Source organism: Macrobrachium nipponense, chromosome 4, assembly GCF_015104395.2.
Source record: "Macrobrachium nipponense isolate FS-2020 chromosome 4, ASM1510439v2, whole genome shotgun sequence".
Classification (NCBI taxonomy): Eukaryota; Metazoa; Arthropoda; class Malacostraca; order Decapoda; family Palaemonidae; genus Macrobrachium; species Macrobrachium nipponense.
Genome location: NC_061100.1, coordinates 94,219,461 through 94,233,794, shown reverse-complemented (window position 1 = coordinate 94,233,794; position 14,334 = coordinate 94,219,461). Strand labels below are relative to the sequence as shown.

Genomic DNA, 14,334 nt, shown 5'->3' with positions numbered 1-14,334 from the left:
TTACTTTGTTTACAATCTTGTGCTATTTCTCTGGTACGATTTTCGCGCAGCGACACGAGCTGAGCCCAGAAAAGGGATTTTGACGTAAGGAAAAATCTATTTCTGGGCGATTGGCTCGTGTCGCCAGCGAAAATCCCACCTACCCATCCTTCGCCCAAGATTGTCCTGCTAACTTCAGGATGGCCACCAGAGGCGCAGCAGTCGGCAGCATGGGATGAAGTAGTAGTAGTACGAGCTGCTCACTCTGTGGGTCGGCTCTCCTCATGAGTGAGTGGGAGATTTCTATTGGCATTTGGCTCGTGGTAGTGGTCTCACTCGCCTAGTGTTCATACCGACACCCTCTTGGAGGGTGAGCGAGTCAGTTATACTGACCTTTTTCTTTATTTTATTTATTCTCTGGTATGTGTTAGTACATTTACCCTAGAAATAATAGATTAAAGGATATTTCGCTGGCGACACGAGCCAATCGCCCAGAAATAGATTTTTCCTTACGTCAAAATCCCTTTATTAGATGAAGGAATGACATAAAATATCAAATACAGTAAACTGACAATGAAAACTAGAAACAGCAATGAATTCCAATGTCTGGAACCCATGGAAGCTTGTAGGAAGTGCAGCAGTCAGTCTAACACAAATGAATTTCATTACTGTGGACTTGAGGAATCGTGCAACAAGCTACAGAAGCTTTTTCCTCTTACAGTGGAACTGTCTGGGATCTCCATGCAACACAGGCTATGTTCAAGTGAAGGTTCACGATTAAACAACTTTTCTTCAGAAATGTTGACTGTGCTGTATATAGATTTCAGTTGAAAGATAAGTATAAAATATTATAATATGGCTAAACTTTCATTAAAATGACTAGCTAATACAGTGGTACCTCGAGATACGAAAGGCTCAACTTACGAAAAACTCGAGATACGAAACCAAATACGAAAAATTTTACAGCTCTACATACGAAAATTGCTCAAGATACGAAAGGTTGTTGCTGTAAAGTCCGAGATTTGCCTGGACCAACAATAACAATTTTGAAACTCGCGCACCGCCAACTGAGTAGACTCGCCACCATCCTCCCCACTCTCCATTGGTTCCTGATGCTAGTCACCGCCATGAGATCCTTCTCTCCTATTGGTCATCATCCCTCCCATCATGCATCTACGTACTAGTACATAGCAGCGTTCTTCTTCAGCCATTGCTTCTCACCAGTGTTATCGTACGCACGCAGAATTCGTTCGTTCACATATACGATTTCGTTTGTTAACGTAAATTCGTGTTAGTGATTTCGTTGTGCTACTTTATCGTGTTGTGTGAGAACTTAATTAGTATACATACTACATAACTTAATTATGTACAGTATAGTCTTGGGTCCCAAGAAAGTTGCTGAAGTTCACAGAAAGAAGAGAATGCTTTCTATGCAGACAAAAATGGAGATAATAAAAAGTATGAAGCTGGCTTGCGGTTGAGTGTGATCGCTAAGGAATTACGGCCGAAATCCGTCAACGATAGGCACCATCCTTACGCAGAAGGAAGCCATCAAAGCAGCTACACCTTCCAAGGGCGTGACTATTTTGTCCAACAAGAGGAGCCATGTGCATGATGAAATGGAAAGGCTGCTTCTTCTATGGATTGAGGACAAAGAAATCGATGGCGATACGATAACCGAGACGGCAATCTGCCAGAAGGCCAGTGCTATTTTCGGCAATTTGATTACCCAAGCCGAAGACGACGGAGGAGAGGGGACATCGACGGCAACCCCAGAGTTCAAGGCTTCGCATGGGTGGTTCGAAAAATTCCATAAACGGACTAGCATCCATTCGGTGGTGAAGAAATTGAAACTTTGTAAAATATGTAAAGTATATAAAAAAAAAAAAAAAATTAATTTTAAGTTTTTTGTAAAGTTAAGTGTTACAGTTTTGTTAATGTGTTTTGTAAAGTTTAGATTGTTTTTCTGACATTTTTTTGTGTGTTTCGTAAAGTTAAGTGTACGTATCTGCCGTTTGTCCTCCTCTGTCGAACCTTGGGGAGATAGCCTCATTCGAAAGGTAAGCTTCCACATTTTACTACATACGTACGTATGTATGTACAGTATTTCTTGTATACCATGTACACTAATACACTTTATTTACAGGTAATTAGCAGTATGTATTAAGTTAGGTATTGTATGGTCCAAATTGTTGTAGTATTTCATTGTTTATAAGTAAATTTAGCTTTATTATGAAATTTACTGGGGTGTTTTTGGAGGGCTTGGAACGGATTAGCCATTTTACATGTAAAATGCGGTTCAAGATATGAAAAACTCATGATACGAAGGGCGCCTCGGAATGGATTAATTTCGTATCTCGAGGTACCACTGTACTTATGAAACTAAGATCTTTAAAAACAACCAATATCGACTGCATTTCTTTCATACCTTGAGGGTGAATTTTGTTCTTGTGCTTCCATGAGCAACTTTTGTAGGTAATCTGTGGCCATTCGCTTGGTGACTTGGTCTTCCACTGCTAGCAACAACTCCAGTAAAGGGTGCAATAGGACTGTGGTTAATCTAGTCACCCATTCACTTGAATTTCGAGCCATAATTTCTAACAGCAGTGATATTACCTAAGGGAAGAAGCATGGCGTAGTCTCTGTTTAAGTACATTCAGAAAGAGAAAAAAAAGTACATTTCTGTAATACCAATAAACAATCACATACCATTTTCAATCCAACAATAATTTTATCAATGTGAAGCCATCATTAATGGGCTTTGTGAATATTTCACATTCAACTTCTAACTTATAACAAGAAATTCTGTTGACTAGAGAACTAAAACATATACTCCATCTAAAGGATTTGGTCAGGGCAGGTAAGAACTGCATTGCTGTAATCTTGGTTGTAACTACAAGTACTCAGAAGAGTAATACTGTAATATGTAAGGTAATCATTGCATGAGAGGTTTAAAATTAATTTTTTTCTTTTAAAATTAAAATTCTTCTGACAATAAGCCCATCAGTTAAAAAGCCTGAATTGAAATCTAGGTAAAGAGGAACTAGCTCCTGATGAACTCCTGTATGTATATAGCTAACTGGAAGTAAAGATGTGCTTTTGAGCACATGGAACCATGTTAAAATTCCTTATTTGCAATAGATGCTAAATGCTCTAAACCTGAAATTTTAGGTAGTTCAGTTAAATTTAATGATATTTAATGATAATCTTAATAAAACTTGTTTTACTTACTATACCTAATTACATTACATGTACGCATTACAATATTATAAAATAGAATCAATGCAACATTTGCATTCTGGTAATGTTTACATTCTCAAAATCATTAGCTGACTGAGTTTTATAAACAAAATCATTGCCATGTGTACGGTACATAGGCCTGCCTAGTTGAGCAGACGCAATTCAATTAGTATTTTACATCCCATACTGCTTAGTACTTGAAAGTACAGCCATCCAAACACTGCAGTTTTATGAGCACTTTTTTGAATTTGTGATTTCATATATTCACTCTTTAGCACTGAAAGAAAAAGGGTATAGTTGAAGGCATAGTGCAGGTATGGAAGAAGCCAATATGGGTGCATTTAATGCATTAAGGTAGGAGACTACTTACTATCTGATGATGTACGTTGCTGACACCTGGTTTTTCGAAGTAATTATCCCGAACAACTTCTAAAAATGTGCTGCGCAAATCGTGAAGATTTTCCTCTTGTATGTCAGCATCATGAAGGCACATCTGACATAAATAATCTGGTTATAAATACATGAATTGGTACATAAATCAAATCATACAAGAAAATGCAAATTTTTGCAGAGCCCCAGTGGGAGGGACTAAGTGGGACTCTTTTGAGGATTTGCAACAGCTCCCAAAAACAGGTTTTTTTTTTATATAAGTCCCAACCTATTATGTATAACTGATTTTAATATCTGTCTAAAAATAAGCCTGCATTATATGAGTCACTATTAGCGTCAAGAGATTCTAGAACTCAGTGACATTAATGATGAAACTATAACTTAACAACCTGCCTTATACAGTGCTTGGTTAACCCTCTTACGCCGAAGCGGTAAAAAAAAAATTGTCTCCTGTGTGCGGAGGTGTTTCAGAGTGAGCGCGGAAGCGGAAAAAATATTTTTTTCAAAAAATCACAGTGCGCTTAGTTTTCAAGATTAAGAGTTAATTTTTGGCTCCTTTTTTTTTCATTGGCTGAAGTTTAGTATGCAACCATCAGAAATGAAAAAAAAATATCATTATCATATATAAATAATGCAATATATGATAGCGCAAAAACGAAATTTCACATATAATTGTATTCAAATCGCGCTGTGCGCAAAACTGTTAAAGGTAACAAGTTACTTTTTTTCGTTGTAATGTACACTAAATTGCGATCATTTTGGTATAAAACACATTGTAAAACAATAAAAGCAACACAGAGAAAATATTATCACAATATAATGCATGAATTCGTAACGCGCGGACGTAAACAAATATTTTTGTTCAAAAATTCACCATAAATCTAAATATTGTCCTAGAGACTTCCAATTTCTTTCAAAATGAAGAAAAATGATTGAATATTACTATACTGTAAGAGTATTAGCTTACAATTGCAGTTTTCAACCATATCTGACGAGTTAAAGTTGACCGAATGTCAAATTTTTTTATATACATATTTTTTATATGCAATTATTTCAGAAATAAGAAAAGCTACAACCTTCAAATATTTTTCGTTTAATTCTACATAAAATTGCGCACATTTACATATATAAAACTCTATGAAATGCCTAATATGAAACGGAGCAAATATTCCGAGAATGGGACGTACGTATTTCGGAGATTTGTGGCGGAGAATCCGCGCGCGGAGGGAAGGAAAGATTTTTTTAAAATTCACCATAAATCTAAATATTTTGTTAGAGACTTCGAATTTGTTTCAAGATGAAGATAAATGACTGAATATTACTAGACTGTAAGAGTTTTAGCTTACAATTGCGTTTTTTGACCATTTCGGTAGAGTCAAAGTTGACCGAACATGGTTTTTTTTCTATTTATCGTGATTTATATGCAAATATTTCAAAAATGAGAAAAGCTACAACCTTCAATTATTTTTTGTTGTATTCTACATGAAATTGCGCACATTTTCATATATAAAACTTTATGTAACAGCTAATTTAAAATGGTGCAAACATTACCACAATCGCACGTATGATTTTTCCGGAAGAGTTACCGCGCGGACGTAAAGAAAATGTTATATTTTTCATAAATTCACCATAAATCGAAATATTGTGCTAGAGACTTCCAATTTGTTGGAAAATGAAGTTAAATGCTTGGATATTACTAGAATATAAGCGTTTTAGCTTACAATTGCGTTTTTCGACCATTTTGGTAGAGTCAAAGTTGACCGAAGGTTGAAATTTTGGCAATTATCGTTATTTTATATGATAAAATATCTCAAAACTGATAAAAGCTACAACCATAGGTTGTTTTTAGTTGTATTGTGCATGAAATTGCGCACATTTCCATATATGAAACTTTATATAACGGCTAATTTTAAAATGGTGCAAACATTACCACAATCGCATGTATGATTTTTTCGGAAGAGTTACCGCGCGGACGTAAGGAAAAAGTTTTTTCATAAATTTGCCATAAATCGAAATATTGTGCTAGAGACTTCCAATTAGTTGCAAAATTAAGGTAAATGATTGAATATTACTAAAATATAAGAGTTTTAGCTTACAATTGCATTTTTCGACCATTTCGGTAGAGTCAAAGTTGACTGAAGGTTGAAATTTTGGCAATTATCGTTATTTATATGAAAATATCTCAAAACTGATAAAAGCTACAATCATGAGTATTTTACTGTTGTATTCTACATAAAAATGCGCACATTTTCATATATAATACATCATGTAATGGCTAATTTACAATGGTACAAAAATTATGTCAAAGTGACGAAATAATTTCAGAGATGTGTCACAGATACTTTTTAGTGCGGCAAGAAAGAAATTCGCGCTTGCGCGCCTGCGTAACGATTGTAAACAAAACAACACCTTGATCCGTGAACTCCTAGCATCCCCCAAGGCACGTGATTCAAAAGTTTTAGGCTGGTAGGCCTATAAGTATTTTTCCGCGAATTTAAAAAAAAACTTTTGTAAGTCGACGTAAAATACGTCCAGTCGGCACACGGGAGACAAAAAATGTCGAAGTAAAATACGTCCAGTCGGCGTAAGAGGGTTAATAAATAAGAATTTACTTCCGTAGAAGTGTAGCACTATGTCCACACGAATTGGAATACCCAGACCTACTTGGATGAAAACTATGAGCGAGAGGCTGGGGACAAGTTGAGATGTGTAGAAGATGAAGCATGTGACAGATATGAGTGGTAAAATTTCAGAGGTCCTTTTGAGTTTCATCGTATTGGAGGGCATGACGATCTTGATAATATTATGACTAACTGTGGTAACTTATCTGTCCACACATTGAAATTAATAAAATGGTTTCTAATATAATACTTTAAGTGCACTAAAGTAATTTTACTGATTTGATTTTCATAAGAATGCAGTAAAAAGAATACACGTAGCTTTAAATAACAATTTGTCGAAAATTGTATTTTTCCTAACTATACAAGCCTGAGGTCCTTTAACAATAGGAATGGTACTTAGTGGCAGCTGAACCGGTCATAAGCTTCGAACAAGGGAGTTCGGTAGTTAACTGCTTGTCCTGCAGTTGGCGGTCAGCTCGACTGCAAGGAGAGGAGTCACTTTGCTTTAGGCCCAGGAAAACGCAGTGAGGGGTGGCATGAGGTGGGACTATATGTAAAGGACCTCAGGTTTGTATAGTTAGGAAAAATACAATTTTTGACAAATTGTTATTTGTTCTGGTACGTATACAAACCCTCGGTCCTTTAACAATAGGAAGACTCAATTATTGGTGGGTGGAATCTGAGTCTTATGAACAGACTGGTGTTCGTCCTACCTTGGTTCCCTCCCTGGTTGTAAGAGCAAAGGGAGGGATCCTAGCCTCTGTCCAGCTGATTGGGGTGTGCACCGCAGGATCAGTGGTCAGACTTCTGGACCAAATTTATAAGAGGGAGGCAAGCGTACCTCTTATAAATAGCAACAAATGCAAGAACTAGTTCCTACTTCAAGAGCCAAGATGAAGTCATGGGTTTGTCTCTTGTTGGCTTCCACTCCCCCCTTGTTGGGGAGTGGTGGATATTAGGGATAGGATGGAGCTTGGTTGTGTAGCTTACCTGCATTGGCCTCCTGTTCAGCGTAGTGATGACCGCGGCCCTCTGCCCACAGGTAGAGGAGGAAGAACGAAGGAGGAAGAGAAGCCAGTCACACACTCTTTCACTCGCCCATTCATGCAGTCACACAAGAATGTGATGCTGTTGTCCACTCGGGTGCTGGGTAGACTACACAACTTGTTGAGCAGCCACCACAGGTCCCAAGAAAAAAGTGTCTAAGGACCTGTGGGTAATATCCCGAAGGTAGAAGGAAGTAAAGGTGGTCTGGTTGGCCCAAACTCCTGCCTTCAGACCCTGCGCCACGGAGAAGTTCTTGTGGAACGCAAGGGTAGGATCAATACCTCTGACTTCGTGGGCTCTCGGACGAAGGGTACGGGTGTCGTCACTACCATCCGCATCGTACGCCCTCCTGATCACCTCACGTAGCCAGAAAGAAAGTGTTCTTCGAAACTTCTTCTTGGTAACCCCAACGCTAACAAAGAGGCGTCGACACTCAGACCTGAGGTGTCGAGTTCTCTTCAGATAGCGCCGTAGCGCCCTCACAGGACAAAGCAGCATCTCATCAGTAAAGTCCTTCAAGGAGGGGATCGTGAAAGACTCGAACCGCTATGAAGTTCGGGATGAAATCGAGTGTCACAGATCCCCATCCTCTGGAATGCTTGACGTTGTAGGAAAGAGCATGAAGTTCCCCTACTCTCTTCGCCGATGCTAGGGCCAGCAAGAAGAGGGTCTTGAGGGTCAGATCCCTGTCTGACGACTCTTGGAGTGGCTTGAAGGGTCTGCGAGTCAAACTCCTAAGGACGAGAGTCACATCCCACCCCGGGGGCATGAGTTCCCTGGGTGGGCAAGACCTCTTGAAGCTCTTCATGAGGAGGGAGATCTCGAAGGAAGAAGAGATGTCCACACCTCGTAGTTTAAGGACTAGTGCCAGGGCGGCTCTGTATCCTTTAACTGCAGAGACGGAGAGGAGCTTCTCTCGGCGAAGAAAAACGAGGAACTCTGCTACCTGCTGAACAGTGGCTCTGAGAGGAGAGACCCCGCCCACGAAACCAACAACAGACGACGGCCCACTTCCCCTGGTATACATACAGCTGCAGACGACTGTCTGAGGTATCCAGCCATCTCTGATGCTGCGCTGCGAGAAAAGCCTCTCGCTCACAAGAGATGGTGGACAACAGCCAGCCGTGAAGACACAGGGACTCGACTGACCGGTGGTACCGCTCTACGTGTGGCTGGCACAGGAGGTTGTGCCAGGGGGGAATCTCCCTCGGTGCTTCGGCGAGCAGAGCCAGCAGATCCGGGTACCAAACAGCTTGAGGCCATTTGGGGGCCACCAGGATCATCCGGAGATTCGAGGTGATCAGCGTCCTGCTGATCACCTTGCGAATCAGACAGAATGGGGGGAAAGGCGTAAATGAAGAGGTTGTCCCACGGGTGTTGAAGAGCGTCCTCTGCAGCTGCCCATGGGTCCGGCACAAATGGGTAGAAAACCTGGAGTTTTCTGTTGTGCCGGGTGGCGAACAGGTCTACGACTGGACGCCCCCACAGGTTGAAGAGCCTTTCCGCCACGTCTGGGTGAAGGGACCACTCGGTTCCTATCACCTGATCCCGACGGCTGAGCTTGTCTGCTACTACATTCCTCTTGCCTGGAATGTAGCGGGCTGACAGCTCTACTGAGTGTGCCACGACCCACTCGTGCACCTGCAACGTCAACTGGTGCAGCGGAAGGGACACTAGGGCCCCTTGCTTGTTGACGTACGCCACTACCGTGGTATTGTTGCTCATCAACACCACTAAGTGTCCCACCAGGCGAGCCCGGAACTCTTGGAGAACGAAGAACGCTGCCTTGAGCTCCAGGACGTTGATGTGAAGGTGCTTGTCGTGATGATCCCACACACCCGCAGCCAGCAACTCCTCCAGGTGTGCACCGCATCCCTTGGTTGATGCGTCTGAGTGTTACGTGTTTATATATTTTTTAAAAATTATTCTCTTCGTTATGTTTGCATTGCGTACCTACAAGTTCTTATTCTCTCTTCTTCTTCTGGCTCTCTTCGTGGCTACGGGTAATGTTTGAAAGGTTATTTGTTATATGGGCTTACCTTTAATTATCACTTGCTACGGTTGAGTTTCTTTTCTCATAGGAACATTGTAGATTATTTATTTCATTTTAGCCATGTCTCTCAGGAGGGTTTCTTTGCTTCCATGGCGTGAGTACTTTCACGGATTCTGGGTAAGTTAAACACCACTTAATTAATTTGCTTATAATTAGATAAAGTACAAAGTCCACAATACAACACTATCACACTACACTGGAACAGAGTGAGAAGGAACACAGCCTCCCCGTATAAGGTCTGGTTCTTGACTGATTTTCTCTAGGAGTTCAAATGAAGTTTGGACCTAACTGATTCAATTAGCTCCTCCTTAACTACCCTCTAAGACACATCCTACTTCTTCTTGAGTGGCTTTCCTTACTTCCGGTGCCACCCCTAGATTAGTCTGATTGGTTTCGTCTCTTGACGGTAACCACCCACTGAAGGAGTCAAAGTTCAGAGTTTCTGGTGAAGTTTGCATTTTACTGTTTTCGAAATTGAGTGCCAATGTTTGGTCTGGTTTTTGAAACTGCTATTCGTGCAGTCTTATGCTGCACACATCTACTCCCTTTTCTACCTTAACTTCTGGTAGATTCTTCATCACTCTACCCTTACTATATATTTTTCTACCAGTGGTTTTTCCTAACTAAATTGTCCCTACCTATACTCTGGACAGACTCTTGTTGTTTCCTAACATGAGAACAGCAACATCTCCGGGGGGGAGGGGGGGTGCGAAGAAGCACTCCTCTTACGAGGTTCCCGTTGTCCAGCCACCAGGCTAGGTCCTGCCTCACCTCCTCCGTGAGGGACACGGGGAAGAAGGGAGGGTCCCTTGCCTGTGAGGGACTAGCTTCTCGAGCTGTTCTGCTGCCTCCCTGAACCTGGTGATCCGCGAATCTGCGGGGAAGACTCGCCCCGCTACCGTATCGATCAGCATGCCCAGGTACTTCATCCTCTGCTTGGGCTTGAGATCCGACTTCTCGTAATTCACTACGATCCCCAGATCGCGGCAGAATTCGAGGAGTCGGTCCCTGTCCTGTAGCAACTGCGAGCGGGAGCTCGCCAGGACTAGCCAATCATCGAGATACCTCAGAAGATGTATTCCTACCGAGTGGGCCCAAGACGACACCAGCGTGAACACCTGTGGGGCGGTTGAGAGACCGAAACAAAGTGCCCTGAATTGGTACACTGTCCCATCGAGGATGCAGCGGAGGTACTTCCTGGAGGATTGAGGGATGGGTATCTGGAAATATGCGTCCTTCAGATCCACGAATCGGTTCAAGGGAGAGAGATCTATCACTGGGCACCAGCCCCCCGAGGACTTCTCCACCAGGAAAAGTCAACTGTAGAAGCCCGGCGACTGATCCCATACGATCTCCACAGCATGTTTGCTCAGTATGGCTTCTACTTACTGCCGAAGCGCTACGTCCTTGGTCGAACCAGGGACGTACGTCTATAGATGGACCGGGCTGGAGGTGAGGGGTGACCGAGACTTGAAGGGTAGTAAATATTCCTCCCGAAGAACGTTCACTATCCAGGTCTCCGCTCCGTAGCACTGCCATGTTGCCCAATGGCTCACCAGGCACCCAACCACTTCCGGCAGCAGATGAGGGGGAACACCGTCCCTAGCGTTTCCCGCCTCTCTTCGGCTTCTTCTTCCTAGATCCTCCTCGAGAGAAGGACTGGTTATGGTCGCTCCTTACCGAAGAAGTCGAAGGCAGAGTCTTTCCTCTGGGCTTCGACGAAGCAATCGTCTTGGCCGCAGAGGAAGTGCTAGCTAAACTCTTAGGCTTAGCCGCAGTTGCTCGAGGTTGCCCAGCCACCTTCGAGACTGCCTGGTGGACCAAATGGTTACTGTCATCAGTACGCCGTTGTTCCACCGCAGCGTCCACCATCTCTCTGGGGAAGAGAGAGGAGGAACTCCGCACCAGTCCGTTGTGAAGATTCAATGCCGCCTCTCGCCCAGCCGCCCTGGTCACTCGGGTGAGGACAGCGTCCCTACGCCGAAGAACCAGGTTGGCCCACAGGTTAGCCATCTGATGGGCCAAGTAGGAGATGGCCCTACCTCCAGACTGGCACAGTCTCACAAAAGCCGGGTCCCCTTGAGGAGTGATGTTCCCCAAGGAGGCCGCAGTTTCCGACACTGTGAGGGACCACAGGTCGAGCCAGGAGACTGCTTGGAATGCTGCCATAGTGCTAGATTCCAAGGCAAGTGCCTCCTGCTGCGAGAACCAGAGGTTCTCCGACAGGAGCTGCTGCAGGGACACCCCCGGAGTTAGCCTAGCCAGCTCTGGGTTAACCTGTTTGGGCGGCAGAGGATCTTCTGAAGGCATGTAGAATCTCCTCTGTCGTGGTAGAGGTGGGGGGAAGGAGCTTGGATGACCTACCAGACCGAAGCGAACCCTCCTGTCCGGAGACAAGAGCGTCCACCTGGCTCAGTCCACTGTCAGCCAAGGCTGATCACGGCAGACCCACCGTTGTCCTGGGTTCCTTTTTGGGACCCCAGAAAGACTCCAAACCCGATATGGGCTCGGACGGTAGGAGCAGCGATCCTTCCCCAAGGTTGTTGTGCCGACGAATCAGAGCAATAACCTCTGAAAACGACCTCTGGATCTCGGGAGTGACTGCATCCTGTGGAGACGGGCCGTCAAGCCCGTCCAACTAGAACGCCTCCTGAGAACCTCCTCCTTCCGCAGGAGGAACCACCACAGACCCCTCATGGTCTCCTCCTGCCACTTGCGCATACGATCTGGTCGATCCGAGGACCGTGCCAGGTTCGTAGGGCGTCGTGGGGGGATCGTGAGGGGTGCGCCCCTCGCGATCACTCCTAATCTCCTCGCTCTTCCCGGTGTAACCCAAGGAAGTTGAAGGGATAGGAGAGGCAAACCTGAAGCTCCCCCCGCGCCCACCAGCAGAACCAGTGTGCTGAGGGGGGCTGCAGGCGATCGAGCTGCAGGCCTAATCGAGGGGCTGGACTGAGAACACCGGTGACGGTCCCGAGCGTCAGAAGAGCTGCTGCTAGTCCCCCTCTCCGCCCGGTCCCGGTGGGAGCGGCAGTCAGGGGACCGGCAGAGTCCGCTGTCGCGGTGGGAGCGAGGCCTGTCCTCACTGCACGTCATGTCGCTTGGCCCAGCCGAGGCTGGTTCAGGCCTCAGCCCGCGTCAACCCTGGGTACCAGTCTTCCGCTCCGTGCCTGGATACTGGCGCCGAGCGGACTTGGTTGCCTGGGTCTTGGCTGTACAGTCACCGGTGGGCGACCGTACACTAGGTACCTCTCGCGAGTGAGAAGCCGAGACGGTACCTGGCGCCGAGGCAGAGCCTCTGGCGCCAAGCGAGGAGGTACTGGTGTTAGCTGGTGCTCCTCCGGTCCCCGTCTTCTTCTTCTTTGCGGAAGGAGAGACGGGCCCTGTTCCCGAAGGAACAGGAGGACCAGCGGAAGCCCCAACCTTCCCACTGGAGTGGGAAGGACCCTTAGAAGTCTCAGAGCGAGCTCTTAGGGGGGAGGAGGCGACCTTCTTTTTCTTAGGCTGTGGGGCCTTAGAAGTTGAAGGGGAAGCGGCGGCAGACAACAACGAAGAAGGCGATGAAGATGACGACGACGACACCTTCCTCTTCTTCTTCGTCAGCTTCTTCAGGACCACCGTAAAGTCTTCCATCCAGGACGGAGCCGGGGCAGTTGCCGAAGCAACAGGGTCTGACTGCACCTGTCCGGAAGGACCTGGGGTGGGAGCAGCAACACCACGAGCAGGAACGACGGCGGCAGGAACTGGTACTAGTACTGGAACGGGAGCGTGGACAGGAACAGGAGGCGGGGCAGAAATCAGCGGCATCCTATGCACAGGTGGCAGGTCCAGCGGAGAGCTCTTAGGACACCAGGAAGCCAGGGGCTGAAGCGAGAGCGGCAAAACCAGGTGGCGGCATCACAGCGGGCATCCTCACCACCGTCAGCAGCATCTGCACAGCGGCACAGCGTAGCAAGGTGTGGATACCGTAGTTGTAATGGTGGTGGTCGAGCCGTGGGTGACCAACATAGACCCCCTCGCCAGGTGACTCAGGAGCCCCAGAATCGTTGGTGTCCCCTGGAGCCCCAGCGAATACCAGGCCCGGCTGATATCGTAACCCATGGCAAGCAAACCTGAAGAGCTCTTAGGGGGGAGGAGGTGACCTTCTTCTTCTTAGGCTGTGGGGCCTTAGAAGTTGAAGGGGAAGCGGCGGCAGAAGACAACGAAGAAGACGATGAAGACGACGACGACGACGACACCTTCCTCCTCCTCTTCTTCGTCAGCTTCTTCAGGACCACCGTAAAGTCTTCCATCCAGGACAGAGCCGGGGCAGTTGCCGAAGCAACAGGGCCCGACTGCACCTGTCCGGAAGGACCTGGGGTGGGAGCAGCAACACCACGAGCAGGAACGACGGCGGCAGGAACTGGTACTAGTACTGGAACGGGAGCGTGGACAGGAACAGGAGGCGGGGCAGAAATCAGCGGCATCCTATGCACAGGTGGCAGGTCTAGCGGAGAGCTCTTAGGACACCAGGAACCCAGGGGCTGAGGCGAGAGCGGCAAAACCAGGTGGCGGCATCACAGCGGGCATCCTCACCACCGTCAGCGGCATCTGCACAGCGTAGCAAGGTGTGGATACCGTAGTTGTAATGGTGGTGGTCGAGCCGTGGGTGACCAGCATAGACCCCCTCGCCAGGTGACTCAGGAGCCCCAGAATCGTTGGTGTCCCCTGGAGCCCCAGCGAATACCAGGCCCGGCTGATATCGTCACCCATGGCAAGCAAACCTGAAGAAGGGAACAGAGTTGGGTTAATAAGGGGGAGGGGGAAAGATCCCACCCCGAGCAAACGGAAGACCCCGAATACAGTTGAATGTTGGGTATCTCGCACCCCTCTACGCTCGACTGATTGAGCAAAGAGAAGGAACGAGATTCGGGGAAAGGAGCCATACGAGGGAGCTGAGATGGAGGGAGAAAAGAGAAAGACGTGTCCGTGACCAGGGAAGCAACTGGAGAATCCTCCGACTCC

At 46.1% G+C, this 14,334-nt stretch overlaps 1 protein-coding gene across 1 annotated transcript in view; it reads right to left on the bottom strand.

Annotated features, from left to right (window-relative positions):
- Positions 1 to 14,334, bottom strand: part of LOC135211029 (protein MMS22-like) — a 165,098-nt gene that overhangs the window by 31,666 nt on the left and 119,098 nt on the right. Inside the window, exons 18-19 of the mRNA XM_064244063.1 lie at positions 3,590 to 3,712; positions 2,408 to 2,595 (exon numbers count right to left, since the gene is read on the bottom strand). Of these exons, the coding sequence (XP_064100133.1) occupies positions 2,408 to 2,595; positions 3,590 to 3,712 (311 nt within the window). The remainder of the gene's footprint in view (positions 1 to 2,407; positions 2,596 to 3,589; positions 3,713 to 14,334) is intronic.